We start from the raw sequence: 27,217 nt of genomic DNA, 5'->3' as shown, positions 1-27,217 counted from the left end.
TACTAAGTTCTAATCAATAGCCTATAATGTGTTTTGTCTATGTGTATCTTTATCATCATTTTAGCTTTTTAGTAAATAAATATTCAACGAAGATTGGTGTGGTACGAATTCATTGGTGGGACCCGGGTCCGTGCAGATTCATGGGCTATACGACGTTCAGAACGAGATTAGTAGAGGAAACTGGTTAATTAGCGGCTGTTGTAAAATCGATATTCTGATATTCTTTGAGTTAATTTGGGAAATAGAAACTCAATAAAAGCTAGTTTTCCCATGGTGCCCCAGGTTAATGAGTTAATAATTGCTTGATTCAGTTAATCACGTAATTAGAAACTTGTAATCATTCGATGAGCAACAGTCGTCACATTAACTAATACAACGTCACGACACATTATTGAAGATTTATGTTAAAAACATCCTAAAGATTGATTCTATACATCGTTTGACATGTTTCTACGGACTGTAACGGAACTTTTTGACTTTTCGTCTGCTCCTAGTGATCGAGCGCCGTGAAAAGGAGGTATTTGGACATAAATGATGGATATTATCGAACAAAACAAACATTTGTTGTGGAACTGGGATTCCTGGGAGTGCATTCTGATGAACATCATCAACGGTAAGTTAATATTTATAATGCTATTTCTGACTTCTGTTGACTACACAACATGGCGGATATCTGTTTGGGTTGTTTTGGTCTCTGAGCGCTGTACTCAGATTATTGCATGGTGTGCTTTTTCGGTAATGCTTTTTTGAAATCTGACCAAGCGGTTGCATTAAGGAGAAGTGTATGTATAATTCCATGCACAATAGTTGTATCTTTTATCAATGTTTATTATGAGTATTTCTGTAAATTGATGTGGCTCTCTGCAAAATCACCGGATGTTTTGGAACTACAAAACATAACGCGCCAATGTATACTGAGGTTTTTTATATAAATATTAACTTTATCGAACAAAACATACATGTATTGTGTACCATGAAGTCCTATGAGTGTCATCTGAGGAAGATCAAAGGTTAGTGATTAATTTATCTCTATTTCTGCTTTTTGTGACTCCTCTCTTTGTCTGGAAAAATGGCTGTTTTTCTGTGACTATGCACTCACCTAACATAAACATTTGGTTTGCTTTCATCGTAAAGCATTTTTGGAATCGGACACTGTGGTGGGATTAACAAGAAGTGTATCTTTAAAATGGTGTAAAATACTTGTATGTTTGAGGAATTTTAATTATGAGATATCTGTTGTTTTGAATTTGGCTGCACTTTCACTGGCTGTTGTCATATCGATCCCGTTAGCGGGATCTCAGCCCAAAGAGGTTTTAAGTTGCTCCAAAGCTTTTTACTATCATTCATTTTTGTTTCATGGCATAGTTTATTCTTGTTTTTATTCAGTTTTCGTCACATGATTTCTTAATTTGCAGTACGTTTGCCATTCAGTTCTGCTGACTTATTTGCCATAACTTTTGCCTCATCACTCTCTACCATACAATTCTTAAATTCCTCATCAATCAACAGGGATTTAACCGTTTTTACAGTCATGTTCTTAATGGGTGCATGCTTATTAGTAACTGGAATAAGAAATGTCATAAATGTGTCAAGTGCAGCGTCTGGTTGCTCTTTATTACAAACCACAGACCAGCAAATATTCTTTACATAATCCACATGAGAATCACTACAAAACTTGTATGACCTCTTATACACTATATTAGGCCCAGCCTTTGGAACTTTGGTTTTCCTAGACATGGCTACTAAATTATGATCACTACATCTGATGGATTGGACACTGCCTTCAAGCTAATTTCTGCAGTATTAGTAAAGATGTCAATCATACATGTTGATGATTTCAACGCTGTGCTATTTGTAACTACCCTGGTAGGTTGACTGATAACCTGAACCAGGTTGCAGGCACTGGTTACAGTTTGAAACTTTTTCTTAAGTGGGTAGCTTGATGAAAGCCAGTCAATATTTAAATTACACAGAAAATGTACCTCTGTTGATATCACATACATTATCAAGCATTTCACACGTTATCCAGATACTGATGTTAGCACTTGGTGGTCTATAGGAGCTTCCCACCAGAATGGGCTTTAGGTGAGGCAGATTAACCTGTAGCCATATAACTTCAACAGTATTTAACATGAACAGGAATGTGGTTCTGAATGTAGAGAATAGGAGAAAGAGAGACAAATGGATCTAACAGAATTGAGAATCACTTCCCTGGAGAACGCTTCTATTATTGATTCCAAAATGGCTGTTCAGACACTTACTGATGATGGTGAGCTTGGCCATGGAGATGGCGTCCCTGGCAGCGAAGGTGATCTCCTGTGGTGGCATGGCTGGTGTCTGTCTAAGCACCAGGTGGTAGGAGCAGCCATCGGCCCTCATGCCCCAGGTGTCATCAGCCTTTAGCTCGGCTCCGTTAGAGTACCAGGCTACCTCCGCCTCAGGCACAGGCTCAGTCAGCTTGCAGCTGAACTCTAGAGTCTCTCCCACCACAGCTACCTTATCCTCCAGACCACTCACCACATCCAGCTGCCAGCCTACTCACACAAAATCCATGTCATATAATGCCTAACAAACTCAAGACTCACAATACTGTTACATATACAGAAACTAATGCTAGTCTCGGTTCCTATAGCAATTGCAGGCAGATTTTCCTTATTTTCATCTGTAGTATGTTATTTCCACCAGTAGACCAGGCCTAAGACTTACGCTCCCAGAAAAAACAGGAACTAACAAACATAAGGGGATATTAACTGGGGTGACTAATTGACAAACAAACATACTGAAAGTTGGACATTAATTGGGGTGACACACCTTTGACGTTGAGCATGGCGGAGGTTGTTGCGCTGCCGGCTTGGAAAGTAACTTTGCAGCTGTCTCCAACGTGCAGATCCTTGAGCAGCAAGAGGTGGCGGCGTCCATTTTCGAAGGACACGATCTCCGTGGTGGGCGACTCCTTCACCGGCTTGCCCCCAATCAGCCAGTGGCAGTCTTTGATCTCGCAACGAGAGATAGAGCACTCGAATAGGGCCTCCCCACCATCAATGGTGTCCATGTTCTCCAAGCCTTGTAGGATTTCAATGGGTTTGGCTGTATGGGTGGAGAGGGGAGCAGGGAGAGGGCAGTTTACTGTAAAAGAATAGCTTTGACTGAGAGGGGAGAATGTGTCATAAGACAAGCTTTTGTGGGGTTTTCAGGTTCACGGTGGCCTGTAGGTCAAGTGGATTTTTTATGCTTAACACTTGCTGCTATTCAAGCGGAACCTCACAATGAAAACCTGCTAAAACTGCTAGACACACACACACACACACACACACACACACACACAATGCATGAAATGACCTGCCAGGGACGTCAATGCAGTCTTTGGTGAGTCTTACAATGCTTTGTTTTCTTACAATACTTTTGCCCCATTTTCACATTAGGGCCACGAGTTTTTCCTGTGCATGTGACCTGACCATGAGAAACAAGGGCCCTATTTAGAAGTCATGTACATTTATCATTTAGCCTTGCCTGCTAAAGAGGGGTGGGGGGAAAGATGGTATAAATTAAAGGATAAAAAAATACCTACTTTAAATCGCTATCTGCTGTTCATAATTGAAAACAACAACGAACATTTTTACAAGTTCAGTGGAAGGGTAGAATAGCAAGGTGCTCTTTCCAAATGGAGAGAAGCTCACCTTCCACCTCAAGTAAGGCAACCACACAGGTCCCCTCTGCCTCACAGGAGTATCTCCCCCTGTCCTCGGTGGACACGTGTCTAATGTACAAGCGAGCCACGGTCCAGTCCTGCTCCACTACCACCCTCTGGCCGTCAGGCTGCAACGGCCGACCATCTCTCTTCCACTGGGCCTGGACCGGCCGGGAGTACTGGCAGATGAACTCAGCCGGCTTGTCCTCAGCCACCCGCAGGTCCTGCATCTCGCTCACCACCTCTACTGTGGGGTCTGAGAGTGGGGGCAGGGGTCATATGACAAGGTCATCATGACTGACATGCACTCTCTCGGCATGCCAAATAACAATACCTGGGCTTTATAAACACCCCGGTACACCTTGGAGTATTTTGATGTATATTACTTTGAATTGAGTTAACTTTATTGTTCCCCAAGGGGGAAATTTGATACATGTTTTGAGTTGTTGGTGGTACCAGAGGTGGCTTAGTATTTTAGTATGCATTGTGTGCTGCTGTGGCAAGCCCTTAGAGTTGCCTTGATTAACAGTATATCTTATGGATGCAGCACTCCGTGGCCAAATATGCACTTAGATACAGTATGTGAATGTCTACTTATCTGTGACAGATGTTTTTGTTACTCCAAACTGAAGGGGGAGTGAAAAGCCCAATCTCCTCAAGAGGCAGGGGGAGTTAGACACAACTACTGCCCACTAACCAACCAATGAGAAAGGGGAGATATGCCAGTGGGTGGATAGATATGCCAGACTGACAGGGCAGAGGTAGGAAGGGTTAGAGAGTTTCAGTGCTTGCAGGCTAGGGGCGGTGCAGTGCAGGGTGGAGGTGAAGCAAAGAGTGAGAGTAAGTAAGGGAAAGTGGCAGGCCAGGGTGGATGGGTGGAGCAGTACTGCCCTACACTGTAATTTCCAGCTACTGATGATTCTATAGGTTGACATACAACAACAGCAAAGCTTGTTTACAGGTCAAATCTGTCCCACTGTACCAATTGAACTGCATCAAAACTAAGTTCATAAAATACACAGTGCACACTTTATTTCTTAATCACTACCTGTGTGCACACATCACTTATCAGCAATCATACATCCCACATACTGCCACAAAATAGATTACATATTATGTAATCTATTTCAATGTGAATACACTACAGTAGGCAGATATTATTTATTTCTATAATTGTTGGATAAGATTAGAGTGGATGATTCCTAGAACTATACTTGAAGCTGCAATATGTTCATTTTTGGGTGACTTGAGCAAATGTACGTATAAATGTGAGTTCTAAATCTGTCATTCTCATTGAAAGCAAGTCTAAGAAGTGGTATATCTGTTGTATGTGCGCTATTTCTATTCTTACCGTTCTTAAGTTTAGTTTTTGCATCTTTTACTTTCGGTTTTGTAAACCAGTTTCAAACATATTATTTTTGGTTATTGAAAATGTATTTCAAAGCGCTTTAGATGGTACAATGATTCTCTACACACAAACTGAAATTAGGCGAACAATTCACATTTTTGCAACCAGGAATGGTGGTGCGATTTCTGCATATTCCACCTTTAATCATCAAAATATGTCCGCTAGTCCTAATCTATTACAACTAGATATTCTGTAAACCACAACTGTTAGGTACCATTTGCCATTATTAGCTAAAAATGTAGATACACAATGGAACTATGGGTGTGAATCCTCATTGGATAACATTGCTCTTGCTCCATATTACTAAGAAACTAGTGGAAACATCCTCTACTGCTGCACCATCTTGTAGGTTTTGGTCTTATCAAAAGCATGCAGCATGAAAACTCTCATTCTAACTATTAGTGAAATGACTCAAATGTATGCTCATGCATGGAAGCATGCATGGATGAGGCACAAAAATACCTTAGCTACTGAACTAGTCATCCCCACTACTGAATCAGGGAGCTTTGAACTCTTGAGGACACTGGCATAAGACTGTCAAGATTAACATTAGTCTTGGACAGTAAGTGTGCAAATAGTAGTCTACTCTCCATGTGGTGAAAATGCTCTGGTGGTCACTTAGAGATAAATACCATAATTGAATATTATGTCTAATCTATTATGTCTAAAAAAGTATTTAGTCAGCCACCAATTGTGTAAGTTCTCCCAATTAAAAAGATGAGAGGTACACTTCAACTATGACAGACAAAATGAGAATTTTTTTTCCAGAAAATCACATTGTATGATTTTTTTATGAATTTATTTGCAAATTATGGTGGAAAATAAGTATTTGGTCACCTACAAACAAGCAAGATTTCTAGCTCTCACAGACATGTAACTTCTTCTTTAAGAGGCTCCTCTGTCCTCCACTCGTTACCTGTATTAATGGCACCTGTTTGAACTTGTTATCAGTATAAAAGACACCTGTCCACAACCTCAAACAGTCACACTCCAAACTCCACTATGGCCAAGACCAAAGAGCTGTCAAAGGACACCAGAAACAAAATTGTAGACCTGCACCAGGCTGGGAAGACTGAATCTGCAATAGGTAAGCAGCTTGGTTTGAAGAAATCAACTGTGGGAGCAATTATTAGGAAGTGGAAGACATACAAGACCACTGATAATCTCCCTCGATCTGGGGCTCCACGCAAGATCTCACCCTGTGGGGTCAAAATGATCACAAGAACGTTGAGCAAAAATCCCAGAACCACACGGGGGGACCTAGTGAATGACCTGCAGAGAGCTGGGACCAAAGTAGCAAAGCCTACCATCAGTAACATACTACGCCGCCAGGGACTCAAATCCTGCAGTGCCAGACGTGTCCCCCTGCTTAAGCCAGTACATGTCCAGGCCCATCTGAAGTTTGCTAGAGAGCATTTGGATGACCCAGAAGAAGATTGGGAGAATGTCATATGGTCAGATGAAACCAAAATATAACCTTTTGGTAAAAACTCAACTCATCGTGTTTGGAGGACAAAGAATGCTGAGTTGCATCCAAAGAACACCATACCTACTGTGAAGCATGAGGGTGGAAACATCATGCTTTGGGGCTGTTTTTCTGTAAAGGGACCAGGACAACTGATCCGTGTAAAGGAAATAATGAATGGGGCCATGCATCGTGAGATTTTGAGTGAAAGCCTCCTTCCATCAGCAAGGGCATTGAAGATGAAACGTGGCTGGGTCTTTCAGCATGACAATGATCCCAAACACACCGCCTGGGCAACGAATGAGTGGCTTCGTAAGAAGCATTTCAAGGTCCTGGAGTGGCCTAGCCAGTCTCCAGATCAACCCCATAGAAAATCTTTGGAAGGAGTTGAAAGTCTGTGTTGCCCAGCAACAGCCCCAAAACATCACTGCTCTAGAGGAGATCTGCATGGAGGAATGGGCCAAAATACCAGCAACAGTGTGTGAAAACCTTGTGAAGACTTACAGAAAACATTTGACCTCTGTCATTGCCAACAAAGGGTATAGAACAAAGTATTGAGATAAACTGTTGTTATTGACCAAATACTTATTTTCCACCATAATTTGCAAATACATTCATTAAAAATCCTACAATGTGATTTTCTGGATTTTTTTTTCTCATTTCGTCTGCCATAGTTGAAGTGTACCTATGATGAAAATTACAGGCCTCTCTCATCTTTTTAAGTGGGAGAACTTGCACAAATGGTGGCTGACTAAATACTAGTTTGCCCCACTGTATGGATGTTGAGTATTATTAGCATTGATGCTGCAAGGTCTGGAGAACACAGCTGGAACTTTAGAAGTCACTCTCCTACTCCTCTCAATCCCTCTAGTTCCTCCTCCCTGATACCTTTAACTAAGAGCTTGGCGTAGGACACCAGGCTGCAGGCTTTGAACGTGACGGTGCCCGAGGCATCCGGGGCCAGGTCCTTTAGGGTGAGGGTGTGGACGTGGCCCTTGCTCAGCCCTATCTCGCTGGAGGGGCTGTCCTGGAGAAGGGTCCCGTCCAGCCACCACTGCACCTCCCCGGGCCTCACACCGCGGGACAGCTGGCAGGAGAAGGTGGCCCACTCGCCCAAAAAGACATCGGTGCTCTTTAGACCACACACTATGAGGACTTCTGCCTCTGCAGAGTAGTGGAGATACAGTCAGACACTCAGCTACTGCCACTCACAGTCACACAACTCACCTCTAACACTCACAATGCCAGCCTATGGGATAATAAAGATTACTTCGACCTTGACCTGGTCTCATTCCTCATTTAAACTTTGACTTTAAGAGGGCATGCATCCTTGTTCACTTCATTGGGTTATTTATTCCCTATGTTCCATGATACAATATACATTTTGTTCAACTAAATGTTAACCATCTGTTTTCAATCAAAACTGGAAACATGTATGTAAACAAATAAATCTTACATCTTTTTAATTTACAATTACATCCTATAACTGGTCATCTTTAACTTGCTGAAAAACATACAATAGCCTTTGTGGTTTCAACAAGTGTATCATAAACTGTTAGGAATTCATTCCTTGATCCTAGAGAAATGAAGAAACGATACAGAAATGAACCCTTTCAGGGACAGATGGTGTAGTTGTGACATGATACCTTGTACTGCCACTGACGCCGTTGTGAGCTGGTCTCCAGCATCACAGGTGTAGTAGCCATTGTCCTCTGGCTCCAGGTTACGAATGCAGAGCTCCTGAACGCATCCCTCCTGCCTCATCTCATACTTCTTACCAGCCTGGAGGACCATGCCTCCCTTCCTCCACTCCACTTGAGTGCACGCCTTGGAGAGCTCACAGCGCAGAGTGATATCATCGCCTTCCTGGGCTTCCTTGTTCTTCAGCTCCTTCTGGAAGAATGCTGGGGCACCTGGTGGAAGTAGGAGACATGACATCAGTGTCGGACAATAGAAGATGTGTAGACGATGGTGGCATGGTGGACAGGGGCGTAGATGGCTCTGTTGTATGTTGACGGAAGACTGGGTGCCTGATAGTTTGTAGAAGGCAAGCAAGTTAAGAACACTATTGTGGGGGAACTCATCCTGAGCCTTCAGTTTTAGGAGACTATTTTCTAGTACCCATTAGATGCAGTGTAGAGGGTCCAAACTTTTCAAGTGGCAGTATCATTCTTTACCTTCCACAGTCAATGTGACGGTGCACTGTGCATCCCCGGTATCGCAGCAGTAAGTTCCAGAGTCCTCCATCTCCAGGTTGTGGATACGGAGCTGCATGAGAGCTCCATTCTTCCGCAGGTCGTACTTGAGGCCTGCTTTGATGTCAACATCATTCCTGCTCCAGTTGATAGTGGCCGTGGGGTCGGAGACGGTGCAGGACAGGGTGACTGTCTCACCCTCCAAAGCCACTGTGTCATGAGGCTTCTCTAGGATTAAGACTGTAGATATGGGAAATCCCAAGCTAAGTACATACAGTGTAATGCACTTTGAGTGTCAGATGTCATGCATGTCAAACTTGTATAGTATTTCTATGGGCAGTGTTTAAAGTGCCTCTTTTTCCACAGGTCTACAATACCGCCAATGCTAACCATAAAGACTATGTCCATTAGGCGTGAATCACTCAATTGATATTCAAATTGATACTGAAGTTAGCAAAGTGATATGTTTATGTCACTGACAACCATCTTGTTGTCAACTTAATTTCATAGTATCTTTAAAGACAAAGATGCTATAAAAAGAAAAGCCAGGAGGATGGCCAACACACGTTTACAGAAAGGTTAGAATGGAATGGATGATGGTGCACAGCAGATGAACAGAGGTTGTTCCAATGCTGTTTGATGGAAGATATAGATGGAGAGGGGTGAGGACTAGATTGCCATCTTTAACATCTCCGTTAACATCTCCATTACCTTTGGGCTTCTCTTCTACCAGTAGGCATGCGACGGTCTTCTCTTCGCCCACCACAAACGCCACGTCCCCTGACTCATCAGTGGTGACCATCTGCAGTGTCAGCCGGTGCACCCGGCCCTGGAAGGTCATCTGGTTCAGGTCGTTGTTTTGGAGGAGGTTATCCCCTAGCCACCACTCTCCATTGGTTACGCCCTCCTGGGACAACTCACACGCAAAGACAGCATCCTGCCCGGTGGTCACTGTGATGTCGTGCAGCTCCCGAGTGATGCGTAGAGACTCTGGAGGTGAATGAATGTGACGATGGGGGAGTGAGAGATTTAAAGGATCCTGGGGTCAAGGTTTCCCAGGGGATTCATTCAGGTGAAACACTCAACATTAGAGCACCAACATTGGTATCCCGATTTAAAAGTGAGTTCTATAGAGGATGGACACTTGCACTCCAGGAGACACCATGGATATTAGTGAAACTCTTTCTGCCAACTCAATGTTTAGGACTTCTCATTGAAAGAGTACAATATTACGCAAAACACACTTTCACTTCCTACGTAATGACTAACGTGTAGGAAGGTACTGTAGACATATGTATATGCAAGAAGTGATCTGACACAATAGCTTAATATAGGTCTGATTATGAAAACAAAACCAACATGCAGTAGTCCCCAACATAGCAAATAGACTGTGGTTCAAACATAAAAACACACATTAATTAATGAAACCTACATTTCATGATCAACAAACATTTTATTGTTAACTCGACAACTATGCTTACTCACAGATTATACCTCTAAAACTGGTTGCTGTAGAGCCACGACTACATAGAGCTATGACTACATGGAACTCTATACCACATCAAGTAACTGATGCAAGCAGTAGAATTAGATTTTTTTTAAATGATCAAAATACACCTTATGGAACAGCGGGGACTGTGAAGAGACACACAGGCACAGACACATGCATACACACACGATAACATACGCACTAGACAGTGCAGTCGGAAAGTATTCAGACCCCTTGACTTTTTCCACATTTTGTTATGTTACAGCCTTGTTCTAAATTGGATAATTATTATATTTGTTTTATATAAATCTGCACACAATACCCCATAATGATGAAGTGAAAACAGGTTTTTATACATTTTTGCAAATGTATTAAAAATAAAAACATAAATACCATATTTACATAAGTATTCAGACCCTTTGCTATGAGACTAGAAATTGAGCTCAGGTGCATCCTGTTTCCATTGATCATCCTTGAGATGTTTCTGCAACTTGATTGTTCACCTGTGATAAATTCAATTGATTGGACATGATTTGGAAAGGCACACCCCTGTCTATATAAGGTCCCACAGTTGACAGTGTATGTCAGAGCAAAACCCAAGGGCCTTGGTCAGGGAGGTGACCAAGATCCTGATGGTCACTCTGACAGAGCTCCAGAATTCTTCCGTGGAGATGGGAGAACCTTCCAGAAGGACAACCATCTCTGCAGCACTACACCTATCAGCCCTTTATGGTAGTGTGCACAGACGGAAGCCACTCCTCAGTAAAAGGCACATGACAGCACACTCAGAGTTTGCCAAAAGGCACCTAAAGGACTCTGACCATGAGAAATAAGATTATCTTGTCTGATGAAACCAAGATTGAACTCTTTGGCCTGAATGCCAAGCATCACGTCTGGAGGAAACCTGGCACCATCCCCACGGTCAAGCATGGTGGTGGCAGCATCATGCTGTGGAGATGTTTTTCAGCGGTAGGGACTGGAAGACTAGTCAGGATCGAGGGGAAGATGAATTTAGCAAAGTACACAGAGATCCTTGATGAAAACCTGCTCCAGAGCACTCAGGACCTCAGACTGGGGTGAAAGTTCACCTTCTAACAAGACAACGAACCTAAGCACACAACCAAGACAACACAGGAGTGGCTTCGGGAACAAGTCTCTGAATGTCCTTGAGTGGCCCATTCAGAACCCGGGCAACTCTGGAAAGACCTGAAAATAGCTGTGCAGTGACGCAGAGCTTGAGAGGATATGCAGAGAAGAAACTCCCCAAATATAGGTGTGCAAAGCTTGTAGCGTCACACCCAAGAAGACTCAAGGCTGTAATCATTGCTAAAGGTGCTTCAACAAAGTACTAGTAAAAGGACTGAATACTGAATCTGATATTTATTGTTATAAATTTGAACATTTTCAAAAAATCTGTTTTGATTTGTCATTCTGTGTTATTGTGTGTAGATTGATGAGGAAAAATGTAATGTAATAGTTTTTAGAATAAGGCTGTAACATAACAAAATGTGGAAAAGGCAAAGGGTCTGAATACTTTCCCGAATGCACTGTACATACACATGGATTTTGTGTTGTAGATATGTGGTAGTAGAGTAGTGGCCTGAGGGTACACACTTAATGTGTTGTGAAATCTTTTGTGGATGTATTGTTATGTTTTTAGAATTGTATAACTGCCTTAATTCTGTTGGACCCCAGGAAGAGTTGCTGCTGCCTTGGCATTAAGATGGAAGTTCTTAGTCCGTTGGCACACTGAATGAAAGCAGACGATAATGTAGAGTCACAGCAAACGAGAGACCGATGTGAATACAGACGCTCCATTACCTTTGACTTTCAGGGTGGCCGTGCTCTGCTTATCCCCAGTATCGCAGGTGTACTCTCCAGCATCCTCGACCTTCAGCTTGTGAACCATCAGGATGTAGGTAGAACCTGTGTGCTCCATGGAATACTTCTCCCCCTGGGTGAGGAGCACGGAGCCCCTTCTCCATGTCACCTTGCCCTCAACACTGATCTCACAGGTCAGGGAGACACTGCCCCCCTCAACTGCTTCCTGGCTCTCCAGCTCCTTCTTGAACACCACAGGGGCCCCTGGGGGGACACAGCAAGATAGATACAGACCAGGTTTAAATTGATGGAGACATTACCTGGTTTAGGGAGTGGACACGGACGGGACGGACATCCAATATCTTGAAAGGAAACATTCAACATTTAACAACAACATTTAAAAGCATTTGCTGAACAGACATTAACCACTGCAGGTTTCAAATAGCAAATGACAAAAACGGGGGGGATTTCTTGTTTCTTGCTATGTTGTAATGTGAGAGAAATGAACAAGTGGCCTACCAATGGCATGCACTGCTATGATAATCGATCTCCACAACAATATGAACATGAATTGAGAGATCTATTATTGATAAGAGAAGATAAAAGACATGAAGAATCTATGAAAGAATGGACAGAATGGCTCCAAGTATTGCGGTACAATGGAAAAGGGTTAGGTCTAGTAAAAGTCAGTGATTAGCATCATACATATATTATATAACCCCTTACCTCAGACTATACAGTATATGTACCCTTTACCTTGGACGTTCGGGGTATAAAACGGATTTGGAATGGACAGAATGGATCCTGGTATTGGGGTACAATGGGAGAAGGTTGGGGCTGATTACCAGCAGATGTATCTCTTACCTCAGACTATGTACAGTATATGACTATATACTGTATACTCCTAACCTTGGACTATGTATATGCACCCCTTACCTCCGACGGTCAGGCTGGCGGTGGAGGTATGGTGGCCGACGGTGAAAGCGACTGTGGCCGAGTCGGCCTGGGTGACCCCCCTGAGGGTGAGGCTGTGCACCTTGCCTTGGCTGCGGATCAGATTCATTTCATTGTTCTGCAGAGGGACATCCGCAAGCATCCACTGGACCTCCTTGGCATCCTCGTGGGACAGATGGCACTCAAAGTGAACGTCCTCCCCCTCGCGCACCGAGCAGCTGTTCAAGACCTTCACTATGGTCACCTCCAGCTCTGTTTTAAAAAGCCAGTTATGTGTTACTGCTTAGATGCGAATCTCACTCTAAGGGAGCACTAGTGTCTATATGGGTGTACATGGTTAGATTACAACAGAAAAAAGGCACCTAACCATACACACTCAATACAATTACAATACAGAGACAACTGTCAAGACATAAGGTTGCTCCTGTCAAGACAGAAGAAGTGGAAGTGTGAGACAGATCATTGTCCTTAACAGCAGAGCACTTGGGTGGAATGGTTATGAAGGTAGAAGTGCAGAGGAAGGTGTGTGAAGGATATGAAAGACATAGGAAGCAGTAGTTGAATCAGGAAATGGATGAAGATCCCAACAAGCTTTACTTCTGTGCTCTTTAGGCCTTTGTTCCTCTAAAGCCTTGCGTGATATTAGTCTTGTGGGACTCAGGATGGAAAGCGGTGGTAGGGATAGAGTGAATTAAAAGAGAGGTGCCATGATTCAAGAGGTGTGCAGAGAGAGAGAGTGGTTGAAAATAATGTCAGAAGACAGTAGCAGACTTTCATCTTCTCCCCTACCCTGTACAGTGAGCATGGATGAGGTCTTCTGGTAACCCGTGTCACAGATATACTCCCCAGAGTCATCGCCTTGTAGGTTATAGATGATAAGCTTCACTATGGCACCTTCCTGTTTCAGCTGATACTTGTTGTTAGACTCCAAGACCCTGTCGCCCCGGCTCCAAACAACGCTGGCCCCAGGATTTGTGATCTCACAGCGGAGGATGGCGATCTCACCTGCGTCCCACTCTAGATTCTGTAGTCGGGTTTTGAAGTAAACAGGCAGGGCTGTGGAAAGCAAAAGGGGGGGTAGGAACGATGTAGGTTGGGAGAGGTGAGATAGAGACACTTTTAGAGGGCAGAATTGTGCCTCCAAACCACAAAATATGTATAAAACGTGGGAAAGTTCGATTTTCTTTCCCGACAGCATACACAGCTAAAACCATAAGAGTTTTCTTTTAGCCTACCCTTCACAGAAAGGTTTGCTGTGGTTTTCCGGTCGCCACTGTCACAAGTATAGCTGCCTGAGTCTTCAGGGTCTAAGCTGTGGATGACAAGTCTGGCGCTGTGTCCTTCCTGGACGATTTCATACTTGGCACAGGGGCAGAGACCCACCTCCCCCTTCGTCCATTCTACAGGGACTCCAGGTTTAGAGAGCTCACAGTGCAGGGTAACACTGCCCCCTTCCTCAGGCTCCTGGCTCTGCAGATCTTTGGTGAATATGACTGGGAGAGCTGACAAATCAAAATCGCAAAATATTAATTATAAGCCTACACTTACATAATAAATGGTAGGCATTATTCCAACTGTTTTGTTGGATCACCTATTTTTACTAACTATTTATAGCATTTCAGTTAATACATGTGGTGCTTCAGATCAATTTATCATAAATCAAGGTGATATTTTCTGTGCTAGTGAAGAATTGGGCTGCAGTGAAAAGGTCATCATCCTACCATTGACTTTCAGGTATGCTGAGCTCTCTAGGTCTCCAGTGCTGCAGTGGTAGTTTCCTGTGTCTTCAGGTTTCAAATCACAGATTTGCAGTTTCACACTGCAATCTTCCTGCTTCATCTGGTACTTTTCTCCAGACTTTATAACCTGTGTTCCCTTCTTCCATTCTACAGGGAGCCCAGGTTTAGAGAGCTCACAGTGCAGGGTAACACTGCCCCCCTCCTCAACCTCCTGGCTCTCAAGATCGTGTTTGAATGTGGCTGGAAGAGCTGAGAAAGAAAGGGTTAAAATATCTTCATCCACTGTCACAATGCCTCAAAAAGAGACATTGCAAACCCATATGGTGTTAGCATCTGGAAGACGATCCCACTGGGATGGTGTCTCTACGTATGGTAAACACTTTCAATGACCATTAATGTAGGCACTCTTCTCTGCTTGGTGTCCATCCGTCCAGGCCAGCAGTTTAAAAAAAGACTTGTGTGTGACCCACCACCACATTGAAAGTGAGATTTTAACTACTCTGGGTTTACACATAACCAAGGTTATGTACAGGACTGCATGAACAATCCTGGTCTCTGCCTAAATTCAATATTTTGTACGCAGAATACACCTGGAATATCATGATCCAACTACAACAAGGAATCTACATCAAGGAGACTCCAGCAAGGTCAACAAAAGACAACCAAGACCTATAGTAGATCCCCATTTAAGGGCAAGGAGACTTGTAAATATATTACAACTGCAAGCTCCATGGCAGCATTATACAAGAATAAACTGCAAAAGAAAGTTCCTCTTTTCCCACCATTGGCTTCTACCACTGTCTTCTCCTCCTTTTCAGTCTCTGGTTTTGGCTGGACTGGAGCAACTGGTGTCTCCACAACTACAGCACAAACATGAACAATCTGTTGAATATATCTTCATTATAACATCAACTTTAAAATTGTGCACCTAAGTGAACCAGACGGAAGCAAACAAAGCCCACTGTCCACGGAGCTTCAAATCTTACCCATTCAAATGGCAACCATCATTTTAGCCTACTTTCTTTCCACTACCATTTAGAAGCATGGCAAAGTATGCAGACAAAACAATACCTGTAGCAAAATCTACTGAATATATTGTCAATAAAGAATGTACTTCGTCGAGGTAAGGATGAAAAGGACAGGAACTATATCAGATAGCCTAAAGTACGAGATGAATAACTTTTGCATTTAAAAAAATGCACGTGCAAACCTGATGGAAGCAAACCATGTCCAAAGTCAATTATTTTTAATCCATTCATACAAACAATGACCGATGTACTGAACTTAAGAATGACAAACGAATCTCCTCTCTTTGGTCTCTTGCTTCTGAGGCTCTAGTTTAAGGGTGACTGCAGGAACTGGAGGTTTCTCTACTGTGGTACAGTAATACACTTGATAAGATCCTCAACACCTCTTAAGAGAACAGCCTGACAAACCAGCCGAAGCCACAAGATAAGGGAAGCTAGCTGAAGGGCTACAGAAAGACTATGTGACACAACTTGCCTTCAGAAAGAATATATCCACACTGTTCACCACATACAGTACAACTTGAATCAAGAGCAAAGATCCAAGCTTTCTACATTGTACATAGTCTACATTGAGAAACACAGTATGATGTGACAGACAGTGCACAGGTAGGAGCTCAGACAACAGCCAGCTCATATTTTCCTACCAGAGGCTCCTACTACTGTCTTCATCTCTACTGTCTCCTTCCCGGGTTCCAGTTTGGGGGCGGCAGGAGGCTTCACGGCTATGACAAAACATCAAAGCCGGTATATGATTTAACTTCCCAATGTCATACAACAAAAAGTATTTAAACAGACAAACTGCCATTACATCCCTTTGAGTGAAGGGCAACCATCATACATGACACAGACTAATAGGACCACACAAGATAAAGCAGAGACCCAAAAATGTGCCACACAATGTGAAAGCCACAAATGATGTCCAATTGAACGGATAAAGAGCAGTGGTATTTAAATTGATATGACAGACTTGCCACAGGTATGAGCTTAACAGGCAAAAGATAGCTGATCTTCTCTACTACTGACTTATTTTCTACTGTCTCCTCCTGTGGCTCCAGTTTGAGGGCGGCAGGAGCAGCAGGCGTCTTGGCTGTAGCAAAACACCAAAATAACTACCCGTATATAATTTAACTTCATCGTCTGTCTAGTAAGCAGAAAGCTCAACCAAAAGCATGAACATGAATTCCCAACGTCATGCAACAGTCTTCAAAGAGAGAAACAGACAGTGACACAGACTGCCAATACATTGTCCTTCACTTGCAGTGTAGGCTAAGACTAAACAGAAGAAGCTTACAGGACACACTAACAGGACCACAAGGTGAAGCAGAAACCCCAAAATGAGCCATACAATGCTAAAGCCACAAATGCCGTTCGCTTGAACAGACTGACCAAAGAGCAGCAGTCCCAAAACAAAAAGTACCCACCCTGAGCGTCTGCAACAGTCTTATTTTCTACGGTCTCCTCCTTCTGGAGCTCCGGTTTGGGGGTGGCAGGGGCAGCAGGCTTAAAGGCTATAACAAAACACCAAAATGACTATAATCACCCCCAAAATTTGCCACACAATACTAAAGCCACGGATGATGTTTGCTTGAAGTTGAACAGATAGGCCAAAGAGCAGCCGTATTTGAATTGATGTGACCAGTTACCCACAGGTATGAGTTGAAAAGACAACAGATAGCTCATCTTTCCTACCAGGGGCTTCTACGATCTTCTTTTCTACAACAGGCTTAGAGACTATGACAAAACATCAAGATGACTACCAGAAAACACTGAGTAAAAAAAACATTAGGAACACCTTCCTAATATTGAGTTGGACCCCTTTTGCCCTCAGAACAGCCTCAATTCGTCGAGGCGTGGACTCTACAAGGTATCGAAAGCGTTCCATAGGGATGCTGGCCCATGTTGACTCCAATGCCTCCCACAGTTGTGTCAAGTTGACTGGATGTCCTTTAGGTGGTGGACCATTCTTGATACACAAGAGAAACTGTTGAGAGTAAAAAAACAGGCAGCGTTGTAGTTCTTGAAACACTCGAACTGGTGCGCCTGGTACCTACAACCACAACCCGTTCAAAGTCATTTCAATATTTTGTCTTGCCCATTCACCCTCTGAATGGCACACATACACAAAACATGCTCAGTAGTCGCAAGGCTTAAAAATCTCTTTAACCTGTCTCCTTCCCTTCATCTACACTGATTGAAGTGGATTTAACAGGTGACATCAATAAGGGATCATAGCTTTCACCTGGCTTCACCTGGTCAGTCTATGTCATGGAAAGAGCAGGTGTCCTTAATGTTTTGGACACTCAGTGTATAACTGAACTTCATCAGTTGTCTAGAAAGCAGAAAACTCAATAACACGCGTGACAGCATGAACATGAATTCATATTACGTCACATAACTAAACATCTTTAGAACAGACACACACTGCCATTAAAACTGAGGGAAAACCAAGCAAAAACATATTATTATTACATTACTACATTATTACACATTTGCGTCAAGTAAGATAATACTGAGAGGATCACAAGTTGAAACACAGACCCCAAAAATGAGTCACACAGTGCTAAAGCCACAAAGGAACAGATGAACTACTGCTTGTTGGCCTATCTGACTGCAATTATCGACCGGATAAAACAACACAATTACATACAGCAACACCAGAATACAATTGATTTTTTAAATTGCTGTGACAGACAACAGATAGTTCATCTTTCCTACCAGAGGCTTCTACTACGGTCTTCTTCTCTAATGTCTCCTTCTGGGGATCCGTTTTGAGAGTGGCAGGAGCAATAGGGGTCGCTGGCTCCGAGACTATGACAAAACACCATAACAACTAAACATTCTTTAACTTTACTTCAACAAGTAACCAGAAGTGTTATCTACTGTATTATTTTCTACGGTCTCCTTCTGGGGCTCTGGTTTAGGGCCGGCAGGAACAGCAGGCATCACAGATATAGCAGAAATCAGAATACCTCAATATTCTACAACTTCCAGAATGAGCTCAACAGAGAACATATCTTATATTTTCCTACCATGGGCTTCTACTACTGTCTTCCTTTCTACTGTCTCTCTCTGGGCCTCTTTGGTCTCCTGCTGCTTCTGGGTCTCCTGTTGTTTGTGAGTGACTGGAGGAGCTGGGGGTTTAAACATTTCACTTTAGATCCAACTCTGAGCTGAGTATGCTCACAAAAGCATGCCTTCAAAGGGAAGCAGAGAATCCAAAACAATGTCAGGCTGCTCAAAGCTAAGGTGACAATTGTGCACAGACAAGGTTTACATACACATACAAAACATAGTTGCAACCTGGTTAAGGGTTACTTCTTGACAGATTAACAACAAACTACATCTGGCTAATGAGAATGGTCAGTGCTAACCAGAATCCTCGGGACGTCCCTATCCTAAACCTAAACCCTAACCCCTAGCCTTAACCATAACCATAACCATAACCCTTACCTAAACCCTAACCTTAAACCTTACCTTAACCATTTTCAATTTCATCTTCAATGGTGTAGGGATGTTCCAAGGATCCCGGAGAGCACTGACCTAGGTAATACACTTGTGTTCCCCGTGGACCGGCTCGTACATAAAGCATCCCCCATTCAGGCTGCAAATGCATACTTTTCCTCCTTAACAAGCTTTAATGTTGAGCCGCTCTTTGTATATTTGTACTGTCCTAATTTAACCACAAATTTACATCAACATTTTCTGATTTTCTGACAATTTAGGATGTTGCACACCGCATTCAGCCAAGACATAGGCACTATAGACATACCATAAAGACAGATAATCAAGCATTAAACCAAACTGTTACTCTCCTTGTCCTTCCCTACCTTCTTCCTTTTTGGCCTTCTCCTTCTGGGGCTCCTCCTGTTTGGGAGTTACTGGAGGAGCTGAATACTTCAGAGCTGCCGTAAAACATGCAACTTAGAATATAAAACCTCATAACCAAACCTTTTATGACAAGACTCACCATAACAGAAAAACAGCCAACAGAGGGACGTATCATACAAACTGCCAACAAAGGATGTACCACACAAGTCTCAAATAAATACATGATAACTGTGAACACCAGAAGCAATGAGACAAAGCCTTCCGAACATATGGACTGACTGCAAACAGAATACAGAGACAAAGATGCCTGCTCAATTTCCTTTCTAAGCACAACAAACAGTGGCACAAACAAACCACAAGAAACTTCAAGTACAGCGACATATGCACTGACTGTAAAAGGACAACGAATACTATCAGCATCATCACCGACATCATCAACAGGACCAAGAAGCACGACAAACTGCACAGATGACAAGTTAAAGCAGACAGAAAAACTGTTCTCCATGTACCCTCCCCTTCCTACCTTGACCCAGTTTGGTCTCCTGCATCAGAGGCTCTTGATAACCCTAACCCTAACTGTAACCTTGGAAAGCAGTTTCTTATCAACATATAGTTTGTTGATAGAATGACCATCTGTAGCACATCTACAGATAGAAAATCCGGACCATACAAATATATTTTTACCAAACATATTTAGTGACAAAGGCACATCTAAATGTATTAACTTTCTCATACCCTTAATCTTGAGACTGGCTGTAGTCTTCTGTTCTCCACACACACAGCTGTAGTCTCCACTGTCCTCGGGTACTACTTTGCTGATCAAGAGCTCACTCACAGATTCTTTCTGCTTCATCTGGTACTTTTCTCCAGACTTCAGCACCTGTGTTCCCTTCCTCCATTCTACATGGACTCCAGGTTTAGAGAGTTCACAGTGCAGGGTAACACTGCCCCCTTCCTCAGCCTCCTGGCTCTGCAGTTTATATTTGAAGGTCACAGGTTGGGCTGAAAGTCATTCATGGTTGAGTTACGAATGACTACAGTTAACAACCAAAAACTAAAGTCATCCTCACATAGTCAATGAAACACACTCAAAGCAATAAATGGAACTAAACAGTACTAAAACATTTACATAAACAACAATATAACTCCTTGAATCAAAGCGATATAAACAACGATACACTGACGTAACACTGAAGCAAAGTATCCTTAGACACAAAGACAAAACACAGAGAGACAGACATAACATGGCATTTCACAAAACATGATGAAGTTAACCAACAAATGGACGTCATAATTGACAATTACCGAATACAGATATATTTAAAACCAAAAGTAATCTGCTTGACAATGCACTGAAATTCCATTTGAAATATTACCTACAATTGATCAGAACGTCGGAAGAACACAACAATTATGCAGTACTGTGAATAGTTATAACATAGATCTTCCCCCTACCCTTAATCTTGAGACTGGCTGTAGTCTTCTGTGTTCCACACACACAGCTGTAGTCTGCACTGTCCTCGGTTACTACTTTGCTGATCAGGAGCTCACTCACAGATTCTTTCTGCTTCATCTGGTACTTTCCTCCAGACTTCAGCACCTGTGTTCCCTTTCTCCATTCTACATGGACTCCAGGTTTAGAGAGTTCACAGTGCAGGGTAACACTGCCCCCTTCCTCAGCCTCCTGGCTCGCCAGTTTGTGTTTGAATGTAACAGGTTGGGCTGTGGATTCAAATTAAACCATATAAAATACACTGAAACACAATAACCACTGATATGAGGCAATCAGACTTGAGTTCATTCTCTAAAAATCATGAGAATGGCACAGTTCAGAAAGCAGATACTTGAATAATGAAACCAAACACAGAAACAGAGACAGAATGATCACCAGCACACAAAGACTAACAACATGATAATCAACACAATGAAGACAGACAGACTACAAAGATCAAGCTGGACAGAGACAGTTAAGACACAGAGACAGATAAGACACATAGACAGACAAGACAAAGAGACAGATGAGACAGAGACAAATGAGACAGAGACAAATAAGACAGAGAAAGATGAGACACAGAGACAGTTAAGACACAGAGACAGATAAGACACAGTCAAATAAGACACAGAGACAGATAAGACATTGAGACAGATAAGACACAGAGACAGATAAGACACAGAGACAGATAAGACACAGAGACAGATAAGACACAGAGACAGATAAGACATTGAGAGAGTAATAGTAAAATGGGAACATTTATCAGCTTAAGCACTAGATTTTCAGACAATTCTGAACTTCCTGCTGACAATGAATCATTAAATGTACAAAATTCATCAAAGCCAAGTTGACAACTACGCCAACTCAACACAAATCAGAGCCGTTATACCAAACCAAGTTCTTTAAAATATTCTGCTGAATCACACTTGAAACTTTGATAACGACAGTGACAAAGACAATACAGAACATCTTCAGCGGAACAGAAAGTAGCTATTTAATGACACCAATCTGCCCCCTACCCTTAATCTTGAGACTGGCTGTAGTCTTCAGTTCTCCACACACACAGCTGTAGTCTCCACTGTCCTCAGGTACTACTTTGCTGATCAGGAGCTCACTCACAGATTCTTTCTGCTTCATCTGGTACTTTTCTCCAGACTTCAGCACCTGTGTTCCCTTTCTCCATTCTACATGGACTCCAGGTTTAGAGAGTTCACAGTGCAGGGTAACACTGCCCCCTTCCTCAGCCTCCTGGCTCGCCAGTTTGTGTTTGAAGGTCACAGGTAACGCTGACAAACAATTGATTTAAATAGGAAATTATTCTGTATATACAATCCACTAACTACACACATTTTTGCTTCCAACACATGAACTTACACATATCAATTAAGACTGACTGACTCCTTGTAAACAAGACCTCCCCAACATTCCCATTGACCAAGAACATGTACCCATACCATTGACGTTTATAGTCGCTGTGGTCCTCTGATCTCCACACTCACAGGAGTACTCTCCACTGTCTTCAACCTTCAGATGTTTTATCTGCAGCTCACAGCAGGCATCTTTTTGCTTAATCTCATATTTGTTTCCAGCTTTGAGATTCTCAGTGCCTTTCTTCCACTGAACCTTGGCTCCAGGTTTGGCTAACACACAGCAGAGAGTAGCATTCTCTCCTTCCGTGGCCTGCTGGTTCTTCAGCTTCTGTTTAAAGCTGGCAGGCAAGGCTGGAAAAAGACGAACATGCCCAACTTCATTAAAAAGTAGGCTAAATCATTTTCTTTGCAATCTTCAGTTGTAATGGAAGGGCATAAGATGCAAAATTGTGGAGAAGAATGGGTTGTGGACAATGATTCCGATGCTTTTATTGCTGTCCTTTGGAACCTAAATATGATTCCAATGATTAGGTTGTTCAATGAAACAGATGACTTGTTAATTGAAGATAGTTATCAAACCAGTACATGGAATGAACATGGTGTTCACAACTGGTCACCACCACAAAATGAAATCCTTCCAAAGTGCACAAAGGATCAGCAGCATACAGAGAAATACATTTGTGGAGCTTTTGTACACTTATGCAGCATAACTTTGCATTGAGGCACACATCTGCACATGAACAATATTCAGAATAGTTTCAAGATAGGAATAATGTCTTAGTTTATGACCCTGCGGTATTTTCCAAGACACAATAGAAACATTGTCCAAACCTTTGATGTAAAACTGAGCCTACATGGTTAAAAAAAAGAAGCTGTTCTTGCCATAATATGGACTTGGTCTTTTACCAAATAGGTCTATCTTCTGTATACTACCCCTACCTTGTCATATCACAACTGACTGGCTCAATTGCATTAAGAAGTAAAGAAATTCCACAAATTAACAAGGCACACCTGTTAATTGAAATGCATTCCAGGTGACTACCTCATGAAGCTGGTTGAGATAATGCCAAGAGTTTCTAAATCTGTCATCAAGGCAAAGGGTGTCTACTTTGAAGAATATCAAATAAAATATATTTTGATTTGTTCAACACTTTTTTTTGGTTACGTCATGATTCCATATGTGTTATATCATAGTTTTGATGTCTTCACTATTATTATACAATGTAGAAAATAGTACAAATAAAGAAAAACTTTAAATGAGTAGGTGTGTCGAAACTTTTGACTGGTATTGTACTGTATATATTTTTTTTACATAGACATTTGTTAACTGTCTAGGTAGAGTGAGCAAATAAACTGGACAACTAAGAATCTACGGATCAGGGATGCCTCTATTCATCAAGTATGCATCCTTTAAGAATCAAATCTTTCGGTCTTTATTCTTTTACCTGCATCATGGATTCAAATACATCATGCACTTCCCATGAGGATTGGAGACCCAAAGACGAGAGAATGATTAAAACCTCTCTGGGATATGTGGGACGTTAGTGCAGAGAGCCAAATATAAATAAATTACATTAAAAATGCAACTTTCATGAAATCACACATGCAACACACCAAATTAAAGCTACACTTGTTGTAAATCCAGTGTCAGATTTCAAAAAGGCTTTACGGCAAAAGCAAATGATGCTATTATCTGAGGACAGCACCCCAGCAAACAAACACAGACAATCATATTTCAACCCTCCAGGCGCGACACAAAATGCAGAAATAAAGAATAAATAATAAATAAAGAAATAATTCATGCCTTACCTTTGACGAGCTTCTTCTGTTGGCACTCCAATATGTCCCATAAACATCACAAATGGTCCTTTTGTTCGATTAATTCAGTCGATATATATCCAAAATGTCTATTTATGTAAGCTTTGTCCAAACATTTCAAACTACTTTCCTAATACAACTTTAGGTATTTTTTAACGTAAATAATAGATCAAATTTAAGACGGAAATAACTGTGTTCAATACCGGAGGAAAACAAAGTGGAGCGTGCTTTTCAGGTCAGGCGCCTCTATCAAAGAGTACACTTCTCTCTACCCTCGTTCTGAACAGTGCTACTTCTTCTTTTCTCAAACCTCAACCAATTCCTAAAGACTGTTGACATCCAGTGGAAGCAAAAGTCCCTTAGAAATCTGGATTCCCAATGAAAACCCATTGAAAAGAGAGTGACCTCAAAAAAAAATCTGAATGGTTTGTCCTCGGGGTTTCACCCGCCAAATAAGTTCTGTTATACTCACTGATTCAAACAGTTTTAGAAACTTCAGAGTGTTTTCCATCCAGATCTACTAATAATATGCATCTTAGCTTCTGGGCTAAGCAGGCAGTTTACTTTGGACACGCTTTTCATCCGGATGTGAAAATACTGCCCCCTATCCCAAAGAAGTTTTAACAAGACCAACGCAGACCGATACTGTTACGGTGCGTGAATGAGGACCCAAAAGCGAATCAACTTAAACAGAGCTTCTTTAATTACCAAACATAGGTAGGCTCAGATGGACCGGCAGATTCCGACAGGACAGGACAAGGTTACAGCAAACATGACGACAGTCTGGTTCAGGCATGAATGACACAAACAAACAAGAATCCGACAAGGACAGGAGCAGAAACAGAGAGAGATATTGGGACCTAATCAGAGGGAAAAAAGGGAACAGGTGGGGAACGGGGTGAATGGGTAGTTAGAGGAGACAAGGGACAGCTGGGGGAAAGCGGGGGAGAAAAGGTAACCTAACACGACCAGCAGAGGGAGACAGGGTGAAGGGAAAGGACAGAGACAAGACAACATGACAGTACATGACAGTACCCCCCCACTCACCGAGCGCCTCCTGGCGCACTCGAGGAGGAAACCTGGCGGCAACGGAGGAAATCATCAATCAGCGCACGGTCCAGCACGTCCCGAGAGGGAACCCAACTCCTCTCCTCAGGACCGTACCCCTCCCAGTCAACTAGGTACTGATGACCACGGCCCCGAGGACGCATGTCCAAGATTTTACGGACCCTGTAGATAGGTGCGCCCTCGACAAGGATGGGGGGGGGGGGGGGGAAGACGAGCGGGGGCGCGAAGAACGGGCTTAACACAGGAGACATGGAAGACCGGGTGGACGCGACGAAGATATCGCGGAAGAAGAAGTCGCACTGCGACAGGATTAATGACCTGAGAGATACGGAATGGACCAATGAACCGCGGGGTCAACTTGCGAGAAGCCGTCTTAAGGGGAAGGTTCTGAGTGGAGAGCCAAACTCTCTGACCGCGACAATATCTAGGGCTCTTAGTTCTACGCTTATTAGCAGCTCTCACAGTCTGCGCCCTATAACGGCAAAGTGCAGACCTGACCCTCTTCCAGGTGCGCTCGCAACGTTGGACAAAAGCCTGAGCGGAGGGGACGCTGGACTCGGCGAACTGAGATGAGAACAACGGAGGCTGGTACCCGAGGCTACTCTGAAAAGGAGATAGCCCGGTCGCAGACGAAGGAAGCGAGTTGTGGGCGTATTCTGCCCAGGGGAGCTGTTCTGACCAAGACGCAGGGTTGCGAAAAGAAAGACTGCGTAAGATGCGACCAATAGTCTGATTGGCCCGTTCTGCTTGACCGTTAGACTGGGGGTGAAAGCCGGAAGAGAGACTGACGGAAGCCCCAATCAAACGGCAAAACTCCCTCCAAAATTGAGACGTGAATTGCGGACCTCTGTCCGAAACGACGTCTGACGGAAGGCCATGAATTCTGAAAACATTCTCGATGATGATTTGTGCCGTCTCTTTAGCAGAAGGAAGCTTAGCAAGGGGAATGAAATGAGCCGCCTTAGAGAACCTATCGACAACCGTAAGAATAACAGTCTTCCCCGCTGACGAAGGCAGTCCGGTGACAAAATCTAAGGCGATGTGAGACCACGGTCGAGAGGGAATAGGAAGCGGCCTGAGACGGCCGGCAGGAGGAGAGTTACCGGACTTAGTCTGCGCGCAGACCGAACAAGCAGCCACGAAACGACGCGTGTCATGCTCCCGGGTGGGCCACCAGAAACGCTGGCGAATGGAAGCAAGCGTACCCCGAACGCCAGGGTGGCCGGCTAACTTGGCAGAGTGAGCCCACTGAAGAACGGCCAGACGAGTAGGAACGGGAACGAAAAGAAGGTTCCTAGGACAAGCGCGCGGCGACGGAGTTTGAGTGAGTGCTTGCTTTACCTGCCTCTCAATTCCCCAGACAGTCAACCCGACAACACGCCCCTCAGGGAGAATCCCCTCGGGGTCAGTGGAGGCTACTGAAGAACTGAAGAGACGAGACAAAGCATCAGGCTTGGTGTTCTTAGAGCCCGGACGATAAGAAATCACGAACTCGAAACGAGCGAAAAACAGCGCCCAACGCGCCTGACGCGCATTAAGTCGTTTGGCAGAACGGATGTACTCAAGGTTCCTATGGTCAGTCCAAACGACAAAAGGAACGGTCGCCCCCTCCAACCACTGTCGCCATTCGCCTAGGGCTAACCGGATGGCGAGCAGTTCGCGGTTACCCACATCATAGTTACGTTCCGACGGCGACAGGCGATGAGAAAAATACGCGCATGGGTGGACCTTGTCGTCAGAGAGGGAGCGCTGAGAAAGGATGGCTCCCACTCCCACCTCTGACGCGTCAACCTCGACAACGAACTGTCTAGAGACGTCAGGTGTAACAAGGATAGGAGCGGATGTAAAACGATT

At 43.2% G+C, this 27,217-nt stretch overlaps 1 protein-coding gene across 50 annotated transcripts in view; it reads right to left on the bottom strand.

Moving 5' to 3' along the window:
* The window catches only part of LOC110530483 (obscurin), a 92,102-nt gene that overhangs the window by 24,754 nt on the left and 40,131 nt on the right, over positions 1-27,217 (bottom strand). For 3 of the 50 annotated variants that reach the window (XM_036986130.2, XM_090182502.1, XM_090182504.1), the window contains exons 28-43: positions 22,562-22,828; positions 22,127-22,393; positions 21,071-21,337; positions 20,351-20,617; positions 14,742-15,008; positions 14,256-14,522; positions 13,810-14,076; positions 13,003-13,272; positions 12,067-12,330; positions 9,468-9,746; positions 8,739-8,996; positions 8,208-8,474; positions 7,450-7,725; positions 3,678-3,944; positions 2,812-3,087; positions 2,262-2,534 (exon numbers count right to left, since the gene is read on the bottom strand). In XM_036986130.2, the coding sequence (XP_036842025.2) occupies positions 2,262-2,534; positions 2,812-3,087; positions 3,678-3,944; positions 7,450-7,725; positions 8,208-8,474; positions 8,739-8,996; positions 9,468-9,746; positions 12,067-12,330; positions 13,003-13,272; positions 13,810-14,076; positions 14,256-14,522; positions 14,742-15,008; positions 20,351-20,617; positions 21,071-21,337; positions 22,127-22,393; positions 22,562-22,828 (4,299 nt within the window). Of the gene's footprint in view, positions 1-2,261; positions 2,535-2,811; positions 3,088-3,677; positions 3,945-7,449; positions 7,726-8,207; positions 8,475-8,738; positions 8,997-9,467; positions 9,747-12,066; positions 12,331-13,002; positions 13,273-13,809; positions 14,077-14,255; positions 14,523-14,741; positions 15,009-16,431; positions 16,510-17,208; positions 17,296-18,502; positions 18,596-18,816; positions 18,919-19,614; positions 19,690-20,350; positions 20,618-21,070; positions 21,338-22,126; positions 22,394-22,561; positions 22,829-27,217 lie in introns of all 50 variants that reach the window. The other 47 variants (XM_090182520.1, XM_090182523.1, XM_090182528.1 and 44 more) reach the window with 38 other exon arrangements.

The sequence above is a fragment of the Oncorhynchus mykiss genome, chromosome 8, assembly GCF_057628025.1.
Source record: "Oncorhynchus mykiss isolate SJ-2025 chromosome 8, ASM5762802v1, whole genome shotgun sequence".
NCBI lineage: Eukaryota > Metazoa > Chordata > Actinopteri > Salmoniformes > Salmonidae > Oncorhynchus > Oncorhynchus mykiss.
This window is presented reverse-complemented; position numbering and strand designations above follow the sequence as displayed.